Raw genomic sequence first — 21,804 nt, 5'->3', positions numbered from 1 at the left:
GCAGGCTTAGGGGCCACCAGCTTCTTCACCTGGGCCTGCATCTGCACAGCAGATAGAGAACGCCGCCCAGAGACAAACGCCACAAGCGCTGGACCAAGAGGCCTATTATGACACACGATAAATGAGAGGCAACGACATTAACAATGACACAACGTTACAAACATTTCTTCAGGAACACGTACTGTGATGCACTCGTGGCTCTCTGGCTTGCGGCCGATGCAGAGGCTGCGCTGCTGCTGGAGGTGGAGGCGGTGGAGGAGGTAGATGCTCCAGCAGCAGCTTTCATCCTCTGCCTGTCTCTGCTGCGCACATACTGGACGGCGTTCTCCATCTGCGTCCCTGGAGCTGGTGACGTCCTCCGCAGGTACTTGACAAAACTGCACAAATCAAACATTCAACGTGATTCTGATTCTCGATTGTCGCCACAGCAAACGCGACGATAATAATAATAATAATGATCTTTTTCACCGGATCTTTTTGTTGTCCGTCGACTCGTAGAGGCTCTCCAGGGTCTCAAATTTGAAGTCCCCGAAGCCAACAAGGGCCCGTCCCTCCTGACCGGGCTGGAGGGAATTCGCCCACGCCTCCTCAAATGCCCGGTGGAACCTGACAGCCTCCACGAAGTCAGGATAGGCGGAGGAGTAGCGGGTGAAGGCGTCCTGTGAGGTTACAAAGTGAGATAACACAGTGAGGTTAAATGCCATCATTTCTCTAATTGTAACTGTCTCAAAGTATTGTGAAGGACCTTGTTGGCCATCAGCGGGGACTCAGACTGCGTCCTCTCGCGCTCCTTCTGGTGGGAGGCGACCAGATTGACGCTGTAGCCCACGTCGTTCTCCAGGAGCCAGTGGAAGGTTCTGCCCTGGTAGCGGCCAAACTGCACCTTCCACCGGCTCAGGACCAGGGCGGCGTTGGCGGTGTCACCGCCCTCGGAGACGACGTGAGCCCAGGCCTCCGAGTCCACCTCCTCCGGCTTCTTTGCCCTGTAAGGCGCCTGGGCACTGGGGGGCTGCCGCGTGAAGAGGGCCTGGGCCGCTGGGGAGGCCTTGAGCAGGATGGTCCCGTTAGGGGCCCTCCGGAATGTAGGGTGCTCCATCTAAACAAATGGACATTTTAGCAGCACACGGGAGAAAGAAGAAGACATGACACGTGACACTCCCATCTATGACATCAGTTATATCACAGTATTTTACTCTTGTCATTAAAACCTTCCTATCAGAGGAAACCATGTGTCTGTCTCTAAATATGCACATGTATTTTTTTATGTTTGTTTGTTATTATGTTACATAAATAACGAATACTTCCACATAAATGACAAATATCACAATTCTACTGGACTGTTGAATGACACACATGAATAAAACACGTTGCTATACGTTGTAATGAAGTAACGTTTATGACTTGGTAACCCCCGTTGTTGTCAACATGTGACGCATCCCCGATGCTATAAGTCACGTAAGCTCCGTCACCAATAAACCACTTAAATGTCCGCAGAAACACGGAGAGACGTGACCGTTAGCTCCCATACGCGGTTTTAGACCGGGTTCCATTCACCGTATTAAAGTAGTTAGTAATAATAACCATAAATTGTGGCTAAAGTTAGGTGTGTGACGTCACGGCCGCCGCTAGCATCGATCGGCAGCGGGTTTGTTGCGGGCAAACTCATTTCCATTCACTCACATTTAAATAGTATTAGTATCCCTACTTACACTCATAATAAACACCGTTTAACATGCGCCGTAGTACTAAAAGACAACATAGTTGACATGTTGTACTTACGTCTGCCGAGTATTGTTAGAATGAGACGGCAGTCCAGCGGTGATCCAACATGGCGGATCGAGAAGTCAGAATTGAAACAAATAGAGCATCTGATTGGACGCGCAAACCGTGGATCCTTTGATTGGTCGGCCGAGAATTGAAACAAGCTCTGAGGCGTCTCATTGGCTCCTGGGAAATGAAACAATTGAAACAGAGAAGAAGGGGCTCCGGGTAGCGCAAGGATGACACGCAAATTCGTGAAGCGTTCCTCATTTTCTTTAATTCTCTATAATCTCTATGATATTCTATGATGTCTAGGATTTTTTACGGCTATTACGGACTTTTCCCACTTGTGGTGAAACGGCGCCACCGCGGCCACTGTCGGTACTGCAGCAGCAGAGCGCCGTCTCCCTAGGAGGTAAAGTCTTGATTAAACCCAGACCCAATAAGTATCCACAGAAAATTTTGTGACAATCAGACATAGCGTTTGCCCAGGGGGCATCCTCACCAGATGCCCAAACCACCTCAACTGGCTCCTTTCGACGCAAAGGAGCAGCGGCTCTACTCCGAGCTCCTCACGAATGGCTGAGCTTTTCGCCCTATCCCTAAGGGAGACGCCAGCCACTCTCCTGAGGAAACCCATTTCGGCCGCTTGTACCCGTGACCTAGTTCTTTCGGTCATGGCCCATCCTTCATGACCATAGGTGAGGGTAGGAACGAAGATTGACCGGTAGATCGAGAGCTTTGCCTTCCGGCTCAGCTCTCTTTTCGTGGTGCGGTAAAGCGAGTGCAATACCGCCCCCGCTGCTCCGATTCTCCGGCCAAACTCACACTCCATCTTCCCCTCACTCGTGAACAAGACCCCGAGGTACTTGAACTCCTTCACTTGGGCTAAGGACACATTCCCTACCTGGAGTAGGCAATCCATCGGTTTCCTGCTGAGAACCATGGCCTCAGATTTAGAGGTGCTAATCCTCATCCCGACCGCTTCACACTCGACTGCGAAACGCTCCAGTGAGAGTTGGAGGTCACAGACGGAAGATGCCATCAGGACCACATCATCTGCAAAAAGCAGCGATGAGATCCGCAGCCCCCCGAACTGTAGACCCTCCTCCCCCCGACTACGCCACGATATCCTGTCCATGAAAACCACAAACAAGATTGGTGACAAGGCGCAGCCCTGGCGAAGGCCAACCCCCACCGGAAACGCCATGAGCATACTCCCAAGCCCTCTCTATGATCCTGGAAAGAGTGAAGAGCTGGTTTGTTGTTCCACGACCAGGACGAAAACCGCATTGTTCCTCTTCAATCCCTGGTTCGACTATCGGCCGAACCCTCCTTTCCAGCACCGTAGAGTAGACTTTACCCGGGAGGCTGAGTAGTGTGATGCTGAGTAGTGTGATACCCCTGTAATTGGCACACACGCTCTGGTCTTTGAAGAGGGGTACCACCACCCCGGTCTGCCACTCTTTTGGCACTGTCCCAGACTTCCACGCAGTGTTGAAGAGGCGTGTCTTCCAAGACAACACCCATTGCTTTTAGCATCTCTGGACGGATCCCATCAATCCCCGGGGCTTTGCCACTGCGGAGTTGTTTGACTACCTCAGTGACCTCCACCAGGCCAATTGACGATCCCTCCTCCGCCTCCAGCTCCGCCTCTACCAGGATTCAGGAGTTCCTCAAAGTGTTCCTCCCCCGATAACCTCCTCAGTCGCGGTCAACAGGGTCCCATCCTTACTGTACACACCTTGGATGGTTCCCTGTTTCCCCCTCCTGAAGTGCCGGATGGTCTTCCAGAAGCACTTTGGTGCCGACCGAAAGTCCTTCTCCATAGTTACCCCGAACTCCTCCCATACTCGCTGCTTTGCCTCCATCACGACAGCGGCTGCTGCCCTTCGAGCCTGTCGGCACACTGCAACTGCCTCCGGAGTCCCACCGGATATCATAACCCGGCAGGCCTCTTTCTTCAGTCGGACGGCTTCCCTGACCACCGGTGTCCACCACAGGGTTCGAGGGTTACCGCCCCTTGATGCACCTAAGACCTTGAGGCCACAACTCACTGCCGCGGCTTCAGCAATGGAGGTTTTGAACATACACCACTCTGGTTCAATGTCCCCTACCTCCACAGGAATGTGAGAGAAGCTCCGCCGGAGGTGTGAGTTGAAAATCTTTTGGACCGGGGCCTCCTCCAGACATTCCCAGTTCACCCTCACCACACGCTTGGGTTTACCGGGTCTGTCCCGTGTCTTCCCCCATCCCCTGACCCAGCTCACAACCAGATGGTGATCAGCTGACAGCTCTGCCCCTCTCTTTACCCGAGAACATGCGGCCTCAGATCAGACGATACGATTACAGAATCGATCATCGATCTTTGGCCTAGGGTGCTCTGGTACCACGTACACTTATGAACATCCTTATGTTCGAACATGGTGTTTGTTATGGACAATCCGTGACTGGCACGGAAGTCTAGTAAAAAAAACCCGCTCGGGTTCAGATCAGTGAGGCCATTCCTTTCCAATCACGCCTCTCCAGTTATCTCCATCGTCGCCAACGTGCGCATTGAAGTCTCCCAGTAGGACTATGGAGTCCCCTACTGGAGCCCCATGCAGGACTCCATTCAGGGTCTCCAAAAAGGCCGAATACTCTGTGCTGCTGTTTGGTGCATATGCACAGACAACAGTCAGAGTTTTCTCCCCCACCCCCCGAAGGCGTAGGGAGGCAACCCTTTTGTCCACCGGGGTAACCTCCAATGTAGCAGCACTCAGCCGGGGACTTATGAGTATCCCCACACCCGCCTGGCGCCTCACACCATGGGCCACTCCGGAGTAGAGTCCAGGATAGGGGATGGACTCCAGAGAATAGAGTAGAGAATAGAGAGATAGATCCCCTATCCAGGAGTGTGGTTCCAGAGCCGAGGCTGTGCGTAGAGGTAAGCCCCACCAGATCCAACTGATAACGCTACACCTCCCGCACAAGCTCCGGCTCCTTCCCCCCCAGAGAGGTTACGTTCCACGTCCCCAGAGCCAGCATCTGCCGCCCAGGTCGGTTTCCGTCTAGACCCCCCACTGTCACTGCCACCCTTGTAGCAGCGCACCCGACCCCATTGGTTTCCTCCACAGGTGGTGAGCCCATGGGGAGTAGAGTCTTGGGCTGCCACCGTCACTCCTTCGGGCTGTGCCCGGCCGGGCTCCGGGGTAAACCCGGCCACCAGACGCTCGCTGTCGGGCCCTCCATCTGTAATTATAATACACCTCTTACATAATAATCTAAACAAAAAAAGAACAACATTCTTTTCCACAACTGGATGTATATATACATGTATATATATATATGTATATATATATATATACATATATATATACATTACACACATTACATATAAAGAAACAGTTGCTTTAACACTAGAAGCCCCTCAACACAATCCAGCAGACTGAGCAACAAATAAACAACACTCTCTCACCTCTTATTCTTTTTGCTTTAGATGGATATGTTATTCTATTTTGTATGTTCTATAAATAGGGCGGCGCGGTGGCGTGGTGGTTAGCACTGTTGCCTCACAGCAAGAAGGTCCTGGGTTCGATTCCGCCCAGTGGCCTTTCTGTGTGGAGTCTGCATGTTCTCCCCGTGTCTGCGTGGGTTCTCTCCGGGTTCTCCGGCTTCCTCCCACAGTCCAAAGACATGCTCTGGGGATCAGGTTAATTGGTGACTCTAAATTGCCCGTAGATGTGTGAATGTGAGTGTGAATGGTTGTGTGTCTCTGTGTTGCCCTGCGATTGGCTGGCGACCAATCCAGGGTGTACCCTGTCTATCGCCCGAAGTTGGCTGGGATGGACTCCAGCCCCCCCGCGACCCTGTGTGCAGGATAAGCGGTTTGACAATGGATGGATGGATGGATGGATGTTCTATAAATGTGCTGTATTTACTATCTTATCTTCAGTGGTTATTCTTACTTAAATGAGGTGTTGCAGACTCTTAAGGAGGCTGTAAAATCAAAAAGTCCCAACAAAGCTGCTGTGTGTGTGTGTGTACTAGAGTACCAGTCAAAAGATTGAAACAAAGAAATATATGATCTATATATATATATGAATTAGGGCTGTCAATAATAGCGCGTTAACGACGTTGATTAGTTGTTTGTTGTAAATTACGTGAATTTCTCTAACTATCAGTTCAGGAAAGTACCTCTTCCTCTAGGGAATGCACTTCCTCTTATAGAACACATTACTGCTACCTGCAGGGATACATCAGTACTCATCACAATAGACACTCACTAGGGAGGTGCCGTGCCGTTGGGAGCTAGAGGCGAGATGGAGCAAGGTGAGCAAAGTGGGCCTATGGACGGATTCAAATATAAAAAGAATGATGATGGTACAGTTAACAAGTACACGGTTATTTGCAAGATTTGTAACAAGGAGTTTCAATTTCACCGGAGCCGTTCAAGCTTGAGGTACCATGTCAACGCCAAACATGTGTTTGCTGGGCCGTCAGGCTCAGCAAGTCGTTTGCGCCAGTCCACGCTGAATGTTCGGAGGCCATTAACAAAATCAACCTCAGATAATTTGACCAACACAATAGCAAAATGGATCGCAAAGGATTGTCGACCCATTAGCATTGTAGAAGACTCAGGTTTCCTTGATGTTTTGCAAGTGGCGTCTCAAGACTCATCCTATAAGCCATCGTCAAGAGCCACAGTTATGACGAAAATCCACGAGCTCTATGAAAACGAAAAAGAAAAAAGGAAAGCGGTCTTGGCTCAAGTAAATCATATCGCCCTGACAGGAGACCATTGGACATCAGTGAGTAACAACAATTACCTCGGAGTAACTGCACATTTCATCAGTGACACGTGGGAACTGAAGTCTTTTGCGCTGACTATATTAAAAACTGAGGAGCGTCATTTTGCGGAGGCTTGTAAAGAACAGTTCCTGTCTGTTGCACGTAAGTGGGACATCGAGGGCAAGACGACAACCATTGGGACTGACAGTGCGCGCAACATAGTTGCCGCAATTAGACTTACACGCTATGAACACATTAACTGTGTCGCTCACATGGTGCAGAGAAGTGTCACAGTGAGTCTTGCTGACAGCGGCTTTGTAAATTCTTTGGCCAAGGCTCGCAAAGTTGTCGGTCATTTCATGTCAGAGCTTAAAAACTCGTTTTGCCGACCGCAGCAGAGTGGGATAAACTGCAGAGGCTGGAGACCCTTCTAGAGCCATGCAGGTAAATCAGTCTGTAACTTATCAAATAACATTGCTTTGATTATTTTCTGGAATGAATTGAATGAATGAATTAAAGTCAAATATCAATAACATGTATGTATGTAAAAAATAATGATGATAATAATAATAATAATAATGATGATAATAATAATAATAATGATGATAATAATAGGGCGGCACGGTGTTCTGTGTGGAGTCTGCATGTTCTCCCCGTGTCTGCGTGGGTTCTCTCCGGGTTCTCCGGCTTCCTCCCACAGTCCAAAGACGTGCTCTGGGGATCAGGTTAATTGGGGACTCTAAATTGCCCGTAGATGTGTGAATGTGAGAGTGAATGGTTGTGTGTCTCTGTGTAGCCCTGCGATTGGCTGGCGACCAATCCAGGGTGTACCCTGTCTATCGCCCGAAGTTGGCTGGGATGGACTCCAGCCCCCCCGCGACCCTGTGTGCGGGATAAGCGGTTTGACAATGGATGGATGGATGATAATAATAAATAATTATTATCATTATTAATAATATGTTGATAACCACTGTTCTAATAATACACTGTCTCAGTGTGCATGTGTGTGTTTGTGTGCGTAGGTATGTAACTGAGCTCCTGGGTGGAGAGGCCTATGTCTCCTGTTCTGTGGTACTACCTTCTCTCTGCCACTTGCGTCTGAAGATGGAAGCCTGTGATGAGGACCCTGCATTTGTGGTGAGATTCAAGACCAAGTTCAAGGAGGATCTAGCTTCCCGTCAAGAAAAGCTTAACAATGCATGGCTCCAGATTGCTACAGTTTTAGATCCTTGTTTCAAAGACTTGAAATGCATGCCCAAGACAGACAGGGAAGAGGTGTGGACCACACTTGAAGGGATGCTGCAACAAGAGTCACCCAGAAGGTCTTCACAGGCACATGATGATGGGCCACCCAGTAAGAATAACCAGCCTTCTGCAAATGGGCTCGGATTCAGAATCAGAAGATGAAGAGGTCCAACCTGCCATACAGAGGTACAGAGCAGAGCCCACCATTAATTTGGAGCACTGCCCCTTGAGGTGGTGGGCATCTCATTCAGGAGCCCATGAGAAGCTGGCCTCACTAGCTCACAAATATCTAGCCACTCCTGCAAACACTGTTCCCTGTGAACGACTTTTCTCAGTTGCAGGTCACATTGTGAACAAGAAAAGGTCAGCTTTACTTTCAGAAAATGTGAACAAGTTAGTTTGCCTCAGCAACTGGCTGAAAGATGATGAAGCTCAGTAGATTTGAAAGGTGATGTTCAGACAAAAAGACCAGTTTCAGTGCAACATGTTATAGTAGTTAGCAACTGGATTTTTGAGCAACTGGATTAAAGAATGGAGGAAAAGGTAAAAGATTGTTCTTTGGTTTGATTTAAAAGTTGAAAATGTTTTCTTCCACATAAAACGCAACAGATGACTCAAATTGTGCAAAAATGTGGTAGACCACTGTTATGATTTGACTACATTTATTGCTTTCTGTTCTGAATACTGTAAATTGTACATCCTGGTTAAGAGGAATGCCAAAAAGGAAGCAATGGGACATTACAAAGACAAATATTATGGTGTGTAGTATGTTTCAGCTTGATTTAAACCACCATTATTTGGCTGTGTTAATAAACAGACATAATATGAAAATGATGTATCTGTGTCCTGTTATCTATCTTTTGGTATGCATTTCAGAAAGAAAAAATGGTTAGGATTCAGGTGTAATTGCAAATAGTGATTAATCCTGATTAATCCACTGAAAAATCTGATTAATTGATTAAAATTTTTAATTATTTGACAGCCCTAATATAAATATAAAAAAATAAACAAAGAAATGAACATTGCCACCATACATAATCATTTTATATTTAAATAAAACTATAGATCTGTGAGCTTCCTCCCACAGTCCAAAGACATGCTCTGGGGATCAGGTTGACTGGTAACTCTAAATTGCCCGTAGGTGTGTGAATGTGAATGGTTGTATGTCTCTATGTAGCCCTGTGATTGGCTGGCAACCAGGCCCGGGTGTACTCTGTCTCTCGCCCGAAGTTGGCTGGGATATTGTCCACCCACTCAGGGGTTTTGAATTAATGTAGATGACTCCAGACTCCAGACCCCCCGCGACCCTGTGTGCAGGATAAGCGGTTTGCAAATGGATGGATGGATCTGTGAGGTGTTATTAAAGTAATGTACATAGAAACGACACTACTGTGCAGCAGGTTGTTATGTTTCATATGAATATTCTCAACCTTCTGACAATGATAACATGAACCTCTGAAAGTGTATGTGGGTGACATTAGGATCTGAAAACATAACATGTGAGAGGCAAATAAATTCAAATGACTTACCATATACTCCAGAACAAGCTGTCCCTCGTCCTCCCCCAGGTAGATGCAAAGAGCCTTTAGGACAGCTGTCCTTTTAGGATTGACATCACTTGTCTCCTCTGTTAAAGAATTACAATTATTAAATAAAAAGAAATACATAAATAAGTACAGCAATTTTAATAAATTGAACAATATTTATATTACATTACATGACATGTCATTTAGCTGACGCTTTTATCCAAAGCGACTTACAATAAGTGCATTCAACCATAAAATGTAATAACCTAAATGTATAATATAACTTCATTTTTTCATCATCACAAATATACATGACATTTTACATGTCATAAAGACAATTGGTATACATATTTACTTCTTGCAAGATCTCCAGATGTTTAGCTAGTTTCTGGCCAGCAACTCCTCCCTTCGTCTGGAAGATATACGTCAATTGGGCTAAATGGCTGTCCAACTGTGCCATGAAGGTAGATTCCAGTGGGATGGTGGTAATGCTTTGGAACTTAGCATGTATCTTATCAAAAAACAAAAAGATAAAATACAAAGAGTATCAGTGCAATATTTTGTTGCTAATAAATTCTAGTTTTGAACTCCTCGTTAACAAAGACTGTCTTTGATAGCATGTGTGCTGGTTGGTCCACAGTGTGTTCTAGCCAGACACATTCCTATTAATCGTGGGTAATTGCAAGAGTAGGCTTTCCTTCAGACAATCAAAGAGCTGACAAGCTGGTGAAAAAAGTGGAATATGCAGGAACTTAAGAGCCAGACATTTTTCTTGGTAGACTAAAGAGGACCAAAACCGTTTGCACAAAAGTTGTTGAGTGCCTACATATGATCAGTGGCAGATTGACTTTGCTGTCAGCGATTACTGCCCTATAGAGAGCAAATATACCACAGCATTAGAGTATTTAACCTGAGCAGTACTGCTGGGATCAGCATACCTGTGAAGAGTTTGTTTGTTAAATGTACTTACCAAAACAATATGAGGTCCCCAAAGAGTTCCACATCACACCAACATCAGATAGAAAAAACTGCAAAAAAAATACAATTCAGGATTGGTACATTTATTTTATGAAAAATAAGTAATGTTCATTTATCATTACTGAATTTTGGCACGGCAGGCAAACCAATATTATCTTATCCATTTAGTTTTTAGCCAACATGTGGTCATGAGGTGTGGTCTCTGTTGCCTACAGAGCAGCTGCAGCTTACACTTCCCCGCATTGAAGCGCATTTCCTCCGTGCTCTCAGAGCTAACGGTTACCTACATGTTTAAGCTAACGCTAGCTCATTAGTGTATAACCGAGAAAAGGCACCGCAAAGGGAAAAGATACCGCAGTAAAGAGTTGAGCAGAGCCGCGCGGGACTCACGTAATGGCTGTTAACATGAACCCATTTGGCGCCAGAGAGCAGCAAACGCACATTTTTCAATGGGATTGACTTTAGTTCTCTTTCCCCCTTTTATTACCGCACTGATAAGTTTAAGTTAAAAAATACACTTAAAGTGGGTCCGTAACGTTAAACCTTTCTACATGCCGAGAAACCCGGGAAGGTCAGGCTACAAGCTATTAACGTTAGCTAACAGCTAGCATTAGCTAGTCACTTTACATCGGTTAGGTTCGAATGTTCGTGGCCACAAACTCACGAGAAAGTCAAACAAGAAAAGCATCTGATGCATCACGCATTTATATTGATAGCATCAACACTAGTTAGATAATTATTTTCACTTAAATGAGTCTACTAATGTTAACCTAGCCTTAATGGTGTAGGCAACATTAAGCTAACGTTACCAGCTATAAGCCTCATTTAACATTTTATTGAGACAGCAGACAGCCAACTACTTTTCTTGGTGGCAACTAAATCCTGTTAAAGTGAAAATATGTATTATGAATTTAAAACGTTTACTTACTGAAAACGTAGAGCCTTGGATACGCAGACAGCCAGGAGATAGAGCAAATCCGCGTCCTCCAGGGGCGGTTTGTGGTCGCACATGCGCAGATGTGGAAGTTGAATGTGGTTTTAAAATGTACACGTGTTTTTCATGTAACCTTTAAATGACGGAAATGAGCTTTTCGTAAACCATGGAAGAATGTGTTAAGCTTAATTAACACCCTTAATTCGGGGTCGTCGTGGCGCAGGGGTTAGAGAAGGTGTGCTGGGAAGCACAAGGTTGTTGGTTCGATTCCAGGCTGCCCCATGTTCCACGTCGAAGTGTCCCTGAGCAAGACACCTAACCCCTAATTGCTCCCCGGGCAAAAATGTGAAAAAAAAGCCTTGGGTTTAAAAGTGTAATGTAAGTCGCTTTGGATAAAAGCGTCTGCTAAATGACATGTAATGTAATGTAATTAAAAAAGCTAATTCAATAACACGTTCAAATCAGTGAAATGACCTTGCATAAATCAAGTAATATTTAAAAGCGGTCCGAATCGTTTTTCTCCAGGAGCCAGTGGAAGGTTCTCCCCTGGCAGCGACCCAACTGCACCTTCCACCGGCTCAGGACCAGGGCGGCGCTGGTGGTGCCACCGCCCTCGGAGACGTTTTTTATGCTTGTTATTCCACATAAATGACAAATGACACAATTCTACTGGACTGTTGAATGACACATGAATAAAACACGCTGCTGTTCGTTGTAATAAAGTAGCGTTATGACTTGGTAATAACTGGTGTTGTCAACACGTGACGCATCACCGATGCTATAAAGTCACGTAAGCTCCGTCACCAATAAACCACGCAAACGTCCGCAGAAACACGGAGAGACGTGACCGTTAGCTCCCACACGCGTTCCATTCAGCGTATTAAATACAGTTAGTAATAATAACCATAAATCGTGGCTAAAGTTACGCGTGTGACGTCGCGACCCTGTGTGCAGGATAAACGGTTTGCAAATGGATGGATGGATCTGTGAGGTGTTATTAAAGTAATGTACATAGAAACGACACTACTGTGCAGCAGGTTGTTATGTTTCATATGAATATTCTCAACCTTCTGACAATGATAACATGAACCTCTGAAAGTGTATGTGGGTGACATTAGGATCTGAAAACATAACATGTGAGAGGCAAATCAATTCAAATGACTTACCATATACAGTAATCCCTCGTTTATCGCGGGGGTTACGTTCCGAAAATGACCCGCGATAAGTGAAATCCGCGAAATAGAAAACTTTTTTTTTTTACAATTAGCAACTATTACATGTTTACAAATACAGTGACTCACGTGTAGGCCGTTTCACTGCTCTTCAGACTGGGCCCCTGCATCCTGACTGCGCTCTGCAGTGTTCTCTTCTTCTGAAGCCCGCGGTGCAGGTGTGTTTGTTCGGGAGAAGAACATAGTGATAGGCAGCTGTTGTCGCTCTTTTTTCTTCTTTGCAAAAAGATCCTTGTACACCGACATGCCACCATCGATTACGTTGGAGAACTGTAATGAACGGCTCGGGAGTGAGTTTTTAGCGAATCAGAATGCAGAGCACAATGCACCAAAAAAAAAAAAAATGCATTATGAAAATCCGCGAAATAGCGAATCCGCGATAAGTGAACCGCGAAGTGGCGAGGGATCACTGTACTCCCGAACAAGCTGTCCCTCGTCCTCCCCCAGGTAGATGCAAAGAGCCTTTAGGACAGCTGTCCTTTTAGGATTGACATCACTTGTCTCCTGTGTTAAAGAATTACAATTATTAAATAATAAGAAATACAGAAATAAGTACAGCAATTTTAATAAATTGAACAATATTTATATTACATTACATGACATGTCATTTAGCTGACGCTTTTATCCAAAGCGACTTACAATAAGTGCATTCAACCATAAAATGTAATAACCTAAATGTATAATATAACTTCATTTTTTCATCATCACAAATATACATGACATTTTACATGTCATAAAGACAATTGGTATACATATTTACTTCTTGCAAGATCTCCAGATGTTTAGCTAGTTTCTGGCCAGCAACTCCTCCCTTCGTCTGGAAGATATACGTCAATTGGGCTAAATGGCTGTCCAACTGTGCCATGAAGGTAGATTCCAGTGGGATGGTGGTAAAGCCTTGGAACTTAGCATGTATCTTATCAAAAAACAAAAAGATAAAATACAAAGAGTATTGGTGCAATATTTTGTTGCTAATAAATTTGTCACGGTGTGGTTCACTTCCTGTTGTATTTTGTAGTTTTCTGCCACTCGTGTCCCCGGGTAACTTCACTTCCTGCCTTGTCCTGTCATCCCCTGTGATCGTCTAATAGTTTCCACCTGTGTCCAATCACCTGCACCTCCCTTGTGTATTTAAGCCGTGTGTCTCTTGTGTCACTTGTCGCGTCATTGTCTATTGTCGTGGATGTCCGTAGTTTCTTGCCTGTGTGTTTTTGCCCCTTGGCCCTTTGATTTTCCCTTTTCGACTATTAAAGTATTTTGTTTCCGGAGAAGTCTGCGTTTGAGTCCTGCCTCCCCCACGCATCCTTGACAAAATTCTAGTTTTGAACTCCTGATTAACAAAGACTGTCTTTGATAGCATGTGTACTGGTTGGTCCACAGTGTGTTCTAGCCAGACACATTCCTATTAATCGTGGGTAATTGCAAGAGTAGGCTTTCCTTCAGACAATCAAAGAGCTGACAAGCTGGTGAAAAAAGTGGAATATGCAGGAACTTAAGAGCCAGACATTTTTCTTGGTAGTGACCAAAAACAGAGCTATAAGAATAATCAATCACTAGGTGGGATATACTTTTCTTTCAAATGTATTGTCAATATTTAGGTTACAGCAGTTACACGCTAAGATTGTACAAAGACAAGCCGCACATTGGGAAAATAGGTAGCAAATGCTTACCTCACCGACTAAAGAGGACTAAAACCGTTTGCACAAAAGTTGTTGAATGCCTACATATGATCAGTGGCAGATTTACTTTGCTGTCAGCGATTACTGCCCTATAGAGGGCAAATATACCACAGCATTAGAGTATTTAACCTGAGCAGTACTGCTGGGATCAGCATACCTGTGAAGAGTTTGTTTGTTAAATGTACTTACCAAAACAATATGAGGTCCCCAAAGAGTTCCACATCACACCAACATCAGATAGAAAAAACTGCAAAAAAAATACAATTCAGGATTGGTACATTTATTTTATGAAAAATAAGTATTGTTCATTTATCATTACTGAATTTTGGCACGGCAGGCAAACCAATATTATCTTATCCATTTAGTTTTTAGCCAACATGTGGTCATGAGGTGTGGTCTCTGTTGCCTACAGAGCAGCTGCAACTTACACTTCCCCGCATTGAAGCGCATTTCCTCCGTGCTCTCAGAGCTAACGGTTACCTACATGTTTAAGCTAACGCTAGCTCATTAGTGTATAACCGAGAAAAGGCACCGCAAAGGGAAAAGATACCGCAGTAAAGAGTTGAGCAGAGCCGCGCGGGACTCACGTAATGGCTGTTAACATTAACCCATTTGGCGCCAGAGAGCAGCAAACGCACATTTTTCAACGGGATTGACTTTAGTTCTTGTTCCCCCTTTTATTACCGCACTGATAAGTTTAAGTTAAAAAATACACTTCAAGTGGGTCCGTAACGTTAAACCTTTCTACATGCAGAGAAACCCGGGAAGGTCAGGCTACAAGCTATTAACGTTAGCTAACAGCTAGCGTTAGCTGGTCACTTTACATTGGTTAGGTTCGAATGTTCGTGGCCACAAACTCACGAGAAAGTCAAACAAGAAAAGCATCTGATGCATCATGCATTTATATTGATAGCATCAACACTAGTTAGGTAATTATTTTCACTTAAATGAGTCTACTAATGTTAACCTAGCCTTAATGGTGTAGGCAACATTAAGCTAACGTTAGCAGCTATAAGCCTCCGCTTATAGGCCGCCGCTGGCATCGATCGGCAACAGGTTTGTTGTGGGCGAACTCATTTCCATTCACTCACATTTAAATAGTATTAGTATCCCTGCTTGCACTCATAATAAACACCCATTAACATGCGCCGTAGTACTAAAAGACAACATAGTTGACATGTTGTACTTACGTCTGCCGAGTATTGTTAGAATGAGACGGCAGTCCAGCGGTGATCCAACATGGCGGATCGAAAAGTCCAAATTGGAACAACTTGAGCATCTAATTGGACGCGCAAACCGTGGATCCTCTGATAAGTCGGCCGAGAATTGGAACAAGCTCCGAGGCCTCTCATTGGCTCCTGGGAATTGGAACAATTGGAACAGAGAAGAAGGATGTTGTGTGTAAAAGCAGGTTTGTGAAGATCTGTGGTTCGAGTCCCGCCTCAGGCAAGCTGCAATCTAAGCGTGTTAAATTACAGCACGACCAATGTTGGTGAACAAAAACACAGACTTAGAGAACAACATTTACAGTAAGGAATAACAAACAAAAAGAAAAAACACAGAATTAAAAACAATAATAACCTAACCTACTCTAATTTCCTTTCTGATTATTGCTGCCTTAAGTTTCCTGTTGGAATCACATTTGTTTCTTGTCAGAGTGAAATATGAGGGCAGCACATTCCAGTATGCAACAGCTGTGTGCGTGATGTTTTCTTAAGTGCATTGGTTCTGGCTACAGGAAGAGTAACGTGACCACTTAGTGCCTCTCCAACAGACTGAAACCAGTTAGCTATGAAATGATTCCCACTAAAAGTCTCGGTCACACATAGTGTCTAGTGTGAAGTCCTTCCTTGGTTACACACGTCGTCCAGCCTGGCGTCTATTTATTTATTTATTTACTTTGCAGGGTCAATGCAAACTAATCAACAGTTGCACTGTAGTGAGCCAGAGAGGCTCATTTCCATGTTTTTGAGGCAGCCTGAAGTAAAAAAAAACATTAAAAATCTCAAAAGGAAATCAAATTCACATTCATAGACACACGGACACAACGTATACACAAAACCAACACGCAGCAAAAGAAGAGCGTTCGACATTAAACCAGAGCATGCGTCATCTACACACAGCGCTAACTGCGCGAGGCTTTAGACCGCTCACATTATCAACCCGCCGAGTCTTTCCTACCCACAAGTCATTGCAACGTGACGCGTAAAACCAGGTAACCAGTGAAGGCAAAGAAAAAGGACGGCACACGTGTGTTCAGACTGTCATAATAACATGTGTACATTTAAAAGGTCGAGGTTTAAAAATGGGGAACAAAACATGTGAAATCAGACAGTATTTATTCATAAAACAATGAACTTTAATGTCATTTAAAATTTCTTAGTTTAGTTATTTCGATAGCACATATACTAAAATTGGAACGATACAGAGAAGATTAGCATGGCCCCTAAAAGCAGGATATGGTTCATTCTTCTCTGCGATCAGGTCCCAAAAATAGTATGTGTGGGGAGGAGGGGCTAGCTGTGCTCCAGATGTGGGCTGCGATGCAGAAGATCCGTGGTTCGAGTCCCACCTCCGGCAAGTTGCAAGCAAAGTGTGTTAAATGATGGCAGTTATGGAGATACCTAAATAAACGGGTGTGTATGGAATGAAAACATACAGGTGTGTATGAAATGAAAACGCTTCCAAAACCAAGTGCAGAAAATACACTTTAATGGCTTAAATAACACACTAATAATAACACATGACAATAATAACACATGACAATAATAACACACTAATAATAACGCATGACAATAACAACACACTAATAGTAAATAAATAAATAAAACAACAAATAAAAACCCTCATTTCCCCCCGCTCTGAGTCCTTTGGACCTCCTCCCTCCACGGCTCCACAGTCTTGCCCCCGACAGCAGCACAGTATGTTACACCGTAAAGCTGAGTGTGGCCAGTTTCTAATGTTTTGGGCTGACCACACTTGGAGCAGGTGTACTGCTGACGGGGATTCTTGGGTGGCAACACCTGACCTGCAGCAGCAGCAGCAGCCGCTGCTTCGGCCGCCTTCCTCTTCCTCCAGACAGTGGTCCTGCTTTGTCCGGGACTTTGAGGAGGCAGACCGGCAGGACCAGGGAAGACTCCCAGGGGCAGTGGAGGAAGGCCGCTGGACAAAGGTCCAGGCTGCTCCCCATCTGGTGGTGGAGGAGGAGGAGGAAGGCCGCCGGATGAGGGTCCTGGCTTCTCATCCGGCACGTCATACTGGTAGGGCTGTCCTTGTCCCACCTGAACAAAGGACAGCCCTTTGACGGGAGGGAGGGGCTCGGCTGCGACACCTGCAGGGATGACGGCAGCTCCCTGCTGCAGCACAGCCGTGACCAACCCCCTCTGCTTGCGAGAGAACCTGGGAGACAAACACAGAATGCGGTCAGGCTCTTGATCCAGCGATAAATCAGAGTGCAGACCCGTCAGAGCAGCTTCACGTTAAACTCACCACTGGCTGAGGGTCCGGTGGTTCAGCTCAAAGAGCTGGATGTCCGTCTGAGCCATCAGCCTCGGGGTGCTCAGCACTACCTCTTTGATGGACACATAGTCAGCGAGGATGAGGCTGAGCCGGGGCTTGTGCATCCCGCCGACCCGCGTGGCCGCCGGGTGGAGCTTGCAGAGCAGCGTGCAAATGGCCTCCACCAGGCGACTGGCGCTGGGCCAGGTGGAAGGCCCCGAGTTGACCCCGAGGAGGCAGCTGAAAGAGTCACGAGGAGCAGAGTGTGGGTCAGTACACAGCAGATATGTACCAGAGAAAAGATCCCTGCTCTAAAGGAGTCTCACCGTTGGAGACTCTCCTTTCCAGCACAGGAGGTGTTCTTCCCCTTCGCTGCCTTGAACCGCCCCTTTGGTTGCCTCTCCCGGTATCTGGGAGGGTAGTCGACTCGCCGCTTGTCCTGCTCCGCCAAGCGAGTCCAAAGCAGGATGAGTCGGTCTACCCTATTCTCAGACAGCCCCAGAATGTTCCTCCCTTCCACCAGCGCCTGGGCCAGCTTCAGGATGTGCCGGTACCCGGGCTGGCCATCAGGACCCTGGATGTCCTCCTGAGAAGAAACGAGGAGGAACAAAGCCCGTAAGCAAATAGTGCAGTAAGAGATTCTATCTCACAATCGTCAGTATGTGAACTTACTTCAGAGTCTGAGGAGGGCTGCTGGGGATCAGGGTCCTGAACCTCTGGGGCCTCAGGAGGGGCAACTTGACCCGAACGGGATGGCTCAGACGGCGCGTCAGCTGGATCACCTGACCGGGCTGCTGCCACGCTGGAGGACGGAGTATCGGGCCCGAAGACGGTAGGGTCCTCTACGTCTTCCTCGATGCCCTCATCCTCCTCCAGCGCCTCGATGGCAGGAGCCTCGTCCGGAGTGTCAGGGTCCAGGCTGACGTCCTCAAGCACTTTGCCGGTCTGCTGGTACAGGTACTCCACTCCGATGAGCTCCCCTGTCACACAGAGAAGGATTCAGTAGCGGCTCGTTTTGCTGTCAGTTACGAGATGAGGTGTTTTCACATCGCATACCTGTGTACTCAGCCGGCTCGGTGAAGTCCTTAACCATCTGAAGACCAAGCACTCTTTGGCTCTTCTGGTTAAGGACGTGCTTGAGGTGGCCACTGTAGGAGTGCAGAGGTCCCAGCCGTCCCTCGACTGCAGCCGGTGGTGGTGCAGCTGCCGCTGCGCGGTCCTCGTTCCACCTCACCAGTCCATCCACCAGGAACGCCTGGAAGTGCTTGGCGCTGGCCCGGGTCCCTGGGGAAGGGGGGTTTGGATCAGACACGAGTTTGCATTTTCTTAAAGTTCAAATAGAGATTACATTTTGTCACGAGCCGCGAGACACACGCCGGTACCTGGGATGAACCGGTTAAGGTGGAGGTGGAAGGACTCCAGAGAGGTGGAGCCCCTCGCGCAGCGATATACGGGCAGGCTGACTCCTCCCTTGGTCAGCCGGCCCGTCTGGGTGTACAGCTGCACACCTGGCGGGTCCTGGATGCAGCTGAGGTGGGTCCTCTGCGTACTCCATATTTCCTGGATGCGGAGAGCGTTGAGCAACGGGATGCCCAGGTTGTTGCGTCCTGCCGGTCCACCGAAGGTGTCGAGGAGCTCCTGGATGAGGAGGGCCGATTCCTCAGGCCCCCGTGTCCTACGGCGGACGTGGAGCCTCCACTCCTCCTTGGAGATCCTCCGGTTCACCGTGGCGTCCGTCAGTCCAACCATCCCGTGCTTCCCCTCCAGCTGGGACCGCTTAGCCTCTGCGAGACGGCGTGCATCTCCGGCGTCCACCTCAAAGATGCAGTTAGACAGCTGCCTCATGAAGGTGGGGTACAGCTCGTGGCTCTCGGTGTTGACACCTGATGCGAAGCGTCGCATCAGGTGCCAGATGTCCAGTCTCACCACGAGATGCTCCCACTCCTGCGAAACAAACAAAACGTTAAACTCTCCAGCCACGGTGCTGATGCAGCACAACTGTCAACAGTGTCCTTTTCACACCTGAAACAAGACAGCTGTCTTTGACACGCCGTCCCTGTTGCAGCAGTCGCGGTCCACGTAGATCAGCTGGGGGGGAGGTACCCCGGCGAGTCGGTACCGCCTCATCAAGCCGGCCGCCATCCCGGACAGGCCCCCGGCGCTCTCGGTGGAGGTGAGGACGCTCATGAGGACCTGCCCGTGCTCATTGCCGACGTTGGTAGCCCAGGCGGCCGTGTCGGAGGCGATACCCGCGAGCTTCTTTGTCACCTGCAGAGAGATTCTGAGAGTTAATGTGAGAAACACACAGCAGCTGGAAGGAAAAGAAACTGACAGACTCCACTCGCCTTCTTGGTGGAGTCCATCTTTATGATGGACCCGAAGGTGGACGTGATCCTGGCCTTGTACTCATCCAGCCGCGCCAGGACGTCGTAGCTGTACACGGTCAGCAGCCAGACGGGGGATGGCAGAGGGGGCATCTCGGGCGGAGGTGGAATCTGCCCCCTCGCCGAGCACAAGGCCAGGAATGGCTCGCACACGCCGAGGTACTTGATGGCTCTCCGCATCCAGGCGTCCGAGTGCTGCTCCCGCAGGGTGTTGTACAGCTGGTTGGCACTGTTCCCCAGAGTGCGGGACCTCAGCTGTATCACCACCCTCATGTCACAGGACAGCCTGCACGACACAAACATCACGTAGAGCCGAGTCTGCACCTCCAACGGGACGTTCAACACAGACAAATGGTGAAGAAATGCCTCCTTACTTGTACGTGAGTACAGCTGGGAACTGGCAGCTGTGGGTGGGGGACAGCTGCCTGATGATGCCCTGTGACCACCCCCCGACCTTCTTCTTACACCGACGGCACTCCAGGTACTCGGTGGCCATGAGGTACCAGCCGTCGATGTCCAGGACCCTCCGGATGGTCCTGTACAGCCCAGCCTTCATCAGGGACCCAGAGCACGAAGGCTGGGGGCATGTCAGCTGCAGACGCCAAAGCCGGTGTGGCATCCAGAGAAACAGCCGACATGCGAAGAAGGGGTCGGGGGATGCGGGAGGCTGGTTGTAGACCGGCCGGGTTTGGGGGGGGGTCCACCATAGGTTGAGCTCGCCCACGAGCCGAGGCCTCCCCTGGCTGTCCCTGGTAAACAGCACCCGGCCGATCCACTGCTGCTGCTCCACAGTGAGAGCTGCCCTCCAGGACTGAGGCAGCAACTGGTGAGACGACAACACACACACACACAAAACCATTTTAATATCTACAGTCAGCAGGGACACCTGCGGCCTCACGTGTTAGAGAGACTGCCTCACCTCACTGGCAGAAGATGGAGGGGGAGGGAGGAACTCCTCCCGTTCCTCCACGGCGACGGGTGCGGACGGCGTCAAGGGGGCGGCTGGAGGCGAGGGAGCCGGTGTCCCGGCAGGCTGAACCACGACGAGGGCTGCAGGAGGTTCCACCAGGGGGTCTATCTCCTGCGAGGCTTCCAGCAGCTCCTCGTCTGTGGGCTCGTCCAGCAGAGTAGAGACACCGGCTCCCGGAGGAGGAGGTGCTGCTGAGGAGGAGGAGGAGGAGGAGGAGGCGGCGGCGGCGGCAGCAGCAGCAGCAGCGGGTGGTGGCAGGCGCAAAAGGGGAGCCTTTGCAATCGAGGCTTGAAGGTAAAGGAGATGTTAGAGTAACGTAAAAGGTTGAGATTAAGATGAATTATTATTAATTTATTAATTAATACTGTTAATGCTGAGAGACCGACAAAGATTGAGCTGCATTTACACACCACAAGAGATCAGGAGGTGATTTTAAAGAGCGAAAGTGAGGGTGAGATGATAACTAGTTAGCCATGCAGATGTTGTTGAGCTAGCCAGGCGCTGATGAAAGCACGGTGAAAAGGACGATGTTATTTGCAGAGGTGGGTTATTGATCCGAGATGATCATCAGACCGCTGACGCAAAACTTACCAGTCATCTGCTTTCGTCCTCTGATTCGAGGAAACGTTTTTAAAGTCAAATAAAAAGAGCGTCAACAATGAATACAAGTACTTTTGTTTGTGAGCAAAGTGTTTCCTGTTTATGACTTTACTCTTTACTTACAGGTCTCCAAGTCAACTACCGCCTTGACCAGCTCTTCATCTGTAGGCTCCACAGATGACCGGGGGGAGGACAGAGCTGGTCTGAAGGGGCTGAAGTGGGAGGCT

The 21,804-nt window shown here is 47.8% G+C and overlaps 2 protein-coding genes, 1 long non-coding RNA gene and 1 pseudogene across 4 annotated transcripts; 1 reads left to right on the top strand and 3 right to left on the bottom strand.

The window, feature by feature from the left end:
- Positions 1 to 15: 15 nt before the first annotated feature.
- Positions 16 to 1,906, bottom strand: LOC120819310 (uncharacterized). The gene is made up of 4 exons (XM_078103060.1): positions 1,780 to 1,906; positions 746 to 1,096; positions 469 to 659; positions 16 to 377 (listed from the first exon to the last, which is right to left on the bottom strand). The coding sequence occupies exons 2-4, from the start codon at positions 1,094 to 1,096 to the stop codon at positions 155 to 157; spliced, it is 765 nt and encodes a 254-aa protein (XP_077959186.1). The 5' UTR covers positions 1,780 to 1,906; the 3' UTR covers positions 16 to 154.
- An 8,174-nt stretch (positions 1,907 to 10,080) lies between these two features.
- On the bottom strand, positions 10,081 to 15,803 carry LOC144407981 (uncharacterized). Of its 2 annotated transcripts, XR_013467715.1 has the most exons (4): positions 13,207 to 15,803; positions 11,209 to 12,950; positions 10,273 to 10,330; positions 10,081 to 10,172 (listed from the first exon to the last, which is right to left on the bottom strand). It is a non-coding gene; the product is annotated as an uncharacterized LOC144407981 (long non-coding RNA). The 2 variants fall into 2 exon arrangements; XR_013467714.1 differs by having other exon boundaries at positions 11,209 to 15,803.
- A 709-nt stretch (positions 15,804 to 16,512) lies between these two features.
- On the top strand, positions 16,513 to 16,599 carry LOC144408041 (U6 spliceosomal RNA; annotated as a pseudogene).
- Positions 16,600 to 16,821: 222 nt separating this feature from the next.
- On the bottom strand, positions 16,822 to 21,802 carry LOC120816475 (uncharacterized). Its single transcript, XM_078103057.1, has 12 exons — positions 21,701 to 21,802; positions 21,569 to 21,588; positions 20,927 to 21,264; positions 20,382 to 20,830; positions 19,969 to 20,293; positions 19,646 to 19,891; positions 19,006 to 19,567; positions 18,680 to 18,907; positions 18,296 to 18,603; positions 17,950 to 18,209; positions 17,615 to 17,863; positions 16,822 to 17,524 (listed from the first exon to the last, which is right to left on the bottom strand). Exons 2-12 carry the CDS (start codon positions 21,573 to 21,575, stop codon positions 16,972 to 16,974), a joined length of 3,525 nt encoding a protein of 1,174 aa, XP_077959183.1. The 5' UTR covers positions 21,576 to 21,588; positions 21,701 to 21,802; the 3' UTR covers positions 16,822 to 16,971.
- Positions 21,803 to 21,804: the final 2 nt, after the last annotated feature.

Source organism: Gasterosteus aculeatus, chromosome 5, assembly GCF_964276395.1.
Source record: "Gasterosteus aculeatus chromosome 5, fGasAcu3.hap1.1, whole genome shotgun sequence".
NCBI lineage: Eukaryota > Metazoa > Chordata > Actinopteri > Perciformes > Gasterosteidae > Gasterosteus > Gasterosteus aculeatus.
Note: the sequence above shows the minus strand (reverse complement) of the source record. Positions and strands in the feature narration are given on the sequence as shown.